We start from the raw sequence: 3,491 nt of genomic DNA, 5'->3' as shown, positions 1-3,491 counted from the left end.
TAAGTATTCATAACATGTACCACATGCATGGTTTTAGATAGATGGATGGATTACCAAGTAAAATTATGCAATGTTGTCACCATAATTGTGACTAAGGTGACATCACAGCCTACCAGATGTTGCACAGATATGATTTTCCATAAGATTTACCTCAACATGCAAGTCTGAAATTACTGAAAAGAGCACATTGTTGTATGTAGGATTGCTTATTTCTGAGGGAAATATTAATTAAGGAAAACTGATTAGCAAATAGTCCATTCTCTCTGTGGGATCTCATGTACTGAAAAGCATAATTTGGTTCATCTGAATGAAAGAATACCTTTCAATTTTGAAAGTTGTATTATAAATGTAACTTTGTCTTCAAATGAAAGCTTTTAATATTCTAGGGTATCAGAATGCTGTGCATATTGTTTGTATATATTTTCCAGTATTAATTTTGTGGCTTTTAACATAATGCAATATTTTACTTCTTCAGAACTTAATTAGATATCTTCATAGCTGCTGTTGCATGAAGCCACTTGTGTAAATAGATAACTAATTTATAATAGTTAAATGATACCTCTACCAATAAGACCAATAAAAACTAATTTCTAGTATATAGAGTTTGGTAAAGGAATTTATGATTAGCATCATTGAAAATTTTGCCTTCATTTTTTCATTATATTACTTTTTTTTTTTTTTTTTTTTTTTTTTTTTTTTTTTTTTTTTTTTTTTTGAGAAAATGTCCCTATGTCCACATGCATCTTTTCAGAGGAAGGTGTTTCATGGCAGTTTCGTACTCGTCAAAGGTTTCGTTGTCGTGGATGTGAGGTTGTTTTCAGTAGTGCTGCCAGCTTGGCCAACCACCGCTGTGTGAGAACAACTGAAACTCCCAAAAGTGAAGCTGTAAGTAGTCGTGGAAGGCAAGGCAAGAAGAGTAGCAGGCGAAGTGGGGAATCTGTCACGCCTGTCCCTTCCACTTCAGGTAAGAGAGCAGTAACCAGGAAAGGTTTGCAACAACAGCAGCAGCAGCAGCAGCAGCAGCAGCAGCAGCAGCAGCAGCAGCCAAGTGGTAAGCCACTGTCAAAGTTAAAGGTGGAAGTTGACTCTTCTGGGGAATCAAGCGACTCTGAAGAACTTGAAGTTTTATCCCCTCACCGCAGGAGCCCAAGGTCAAGTCCTAGAGGGAGAGGTAGTGTGTATGCTTGTGATATTTGTAAAAAAGTATTTCTTAGTCCTGGAAAATTGAAGCAGCACTCCTACTCCCATACTGGAGAGCGGCCTTTCTCGTGCACCCTCTGCCACAAGGCATTTTCCTCCCGGTTCAAGTTGGTGCGGCACCAGCTGATACACACCACTGAACGGCAGCACCAATGTCCTCGCTGTGAGCGTAGTTTTCACCGTAAAGATCATCTAAAAAACCATATTCAAATCCATGAACCTAATAAGCAGTTTAAGTGCGAAAAAGTTGACTGTGGCAAAGAGTACAATTCTTATATGTCATATAGAAAACACTGTGCAGTGCATGCTGCTGAAGAAGGAGACCTGCAGTGCAAAATTTGTCAGAAAATGTTTGAAACAAAGCCTGACCTCATTTATCATCTTAAAGTACATGTGGGGTCACGTTCTGTGAAAAGTCCGAGTGAAAAGAAATTTCAGTGTGATCACTGTGACCGTCGGTTCTTTACACGGAAAGATGTGAAGCGTCACCTTGTAGTTCATACTGGTAAGAGGGATTTCAGCTGCACTATTTGTCCTCAGAAGTTTGGCAGGAAAGACCATTTAGTGAGGCACATTAAAAAAAGCCATGGTATTGCGGATTTAAGCCGTATGGAGGGTCTTGATTTCAGTGCCACACCAAGGTCTGCACCTCAAGCAATTTCTCCTAATATAAATGTCACTTCTTCATCCCCTTCTACATCAAGCACTCATCCATTACCCATGGTAGTGTTGCCAGAGCCAGTGGCAGGGCCATCTGGACTGTCTGGCTCCTCTGGCCTCTCAGGTTCTACTGGTCTTCTGGAACAAGGGGAACCCCAATTTATCACACCATTCCAACAAGACATATTTGAGGAAACAGTAAAGGAAGAACCTGAACTCCAGCCAAGTATGGAAGAAATAAGCCCTGGAGGGGATGATTTAAGTAAGATTCTTGGGATGTATCTGCCCTCAGGTTCGATTAATCTCCCTGGTCCCTCTTTACTAGAACCGGCTTCAAGCCGCAGTGATGAAGGGGAGTCTCAGCGCAGCAATCTGGAGTCTGTTATGTTGCGTCTGATGCCAGAGGACCACAAAGAGTCAGTATTGCAGAGCTTCCCACAGGAATCCACAGAACCAAGAGGTCTCATTACAACATCTCCAAGGGAAGAATACAGCCCAGAAGGCATAATGTCTGCTGGGTTAATGTCAAGTGAATCATCGGGTGTTTCTACAAGGTCTCTGCACTCCCCAGGGCCAGTATCCCAGCTCTCAGGAAGTGGTATGCCTGTTGCCGCCACCACATCCACCACTGTTGCTGCTGCTGCCACTCCTGCCACCTCCACAACCTCAAGTACATCAGTCTCAAGAACTGCCTCACAGTTCCCCTCATTGCCTGGTTTTGATGAAGTGTTCCCATCTTGAATATACTAAGGGTTGTGACACTAGCTAATGTGTACCTCTGATTATGCAAATAGAGTTTTGTCCATAGAAAAAAAAACTTTATAACTAATTTTGCAGCATTTCATAAGAATCATGCAGGTAACAGTTATACACAAAATGTTGAAAGGACTATATATATATGTATAATGTAATGCATAGAAATATGCAGTAGAGTCTCATGCTTGATATTTGATGTTTCACCATTTTGGCACTGAGATCAGATAATACTGACTAAGCAATTTGGTGATATGTGTGTAAACGTGATACACATGTATCCCCTTTTATGTGGCAGCCATTGTTATGACAGTTCTCTCCAGTCCCTTGCTCTTATCATTTGATGGCAAAAGGCAGTCCATACTGGCTTTTTATCAGTCCAAAGATCCAATTACATAACAACTCAAGATATGTTTATTCTTTAAGTGCCAAGTCTAGAGTGGCTAGTCAGAACATGCCAGAGCTAACTTGCAGATCTGACTATGATAAAAAAAGAAAAAAAGAAAAGAAAAAATAGTGGCAAAGGGAATAGTCATTAAGAACTGGATGTGTAGCATAGGTAACTGGTTACCACTATTGTTATTCTTACGGGGTTACGATGATCATAAATAGATTAAAAGTGCAGTTATGTAAAGAATATGCAATCATACATCACGTGTAGAACAAACCTCAGATTCCAGATTTGGTATGTCATAAAATAATCTTGCTAAGTTATTGCTAGCTTGTAACTAAAATGTATACAATTGTCCATGAAGCTGGTAGGAGTGGAGTGTGTAATGCCCAGCCTTGCAACTGCTTGACTGAAAAAATGCATCACTGTAAGGCAAACCATAGTACCAGGTAGATGCATAATTAACTAATGAATGAGAATGCTCAAG

At 40.2% G+C, this 3,491-nt stretch overlaps 1 protein-coding gene across 5 annotated transcripts in view; it reads left to right on the top strand.

Moving 5' to 3' along the window:
* Positions 1 to 3,137, top strand: part of LOC135105792 (zinc finger protein PLAG1-like) — a 38,312-nt gene extending 35,175 nt beyond the window's left edge. For all 5 annotated transcript variants that reach the window (XM_064014318.1, XM_064014322.1, XM_064014320.1 and 2 more), the window contains one exon: positions 752 to 3,137. In XM_064014318.1, the coding sequence (XP_063870388.1) occupies positions 752 to 2,601 (1,850 nt within the window). In that variant the 3' untranslated portion in view covers positions 2,602 to 3,137. The remainder of the gene's footprint in view (positions 1 to 751) is intronic.
* Positions 3,138 to 3,491: the final 354 nt, after the last annotated feature.

The sequence above is a fragment of the Scylla paramamosain genome, chromosome 12 (assembly GCF_035594125.1).
Source record: "Scylla paramamosain isolate STU-SP2022 chromosome 12, ASM3559412v1, whole genome shotgun sequence".
Classification (NCBI taxonomy): domain Eukaryota; kingdom Metazoa; phylum Arthropoda; class Malacostraca; order Decapoda; family Portunidae; genus Scylla; species Scylla paramamosain.
The sequence above is the reverse complement of the archived record's forward strand: the minus strand, read 5'-3'. Positions and strand labels throughout refer to the sequence as shown.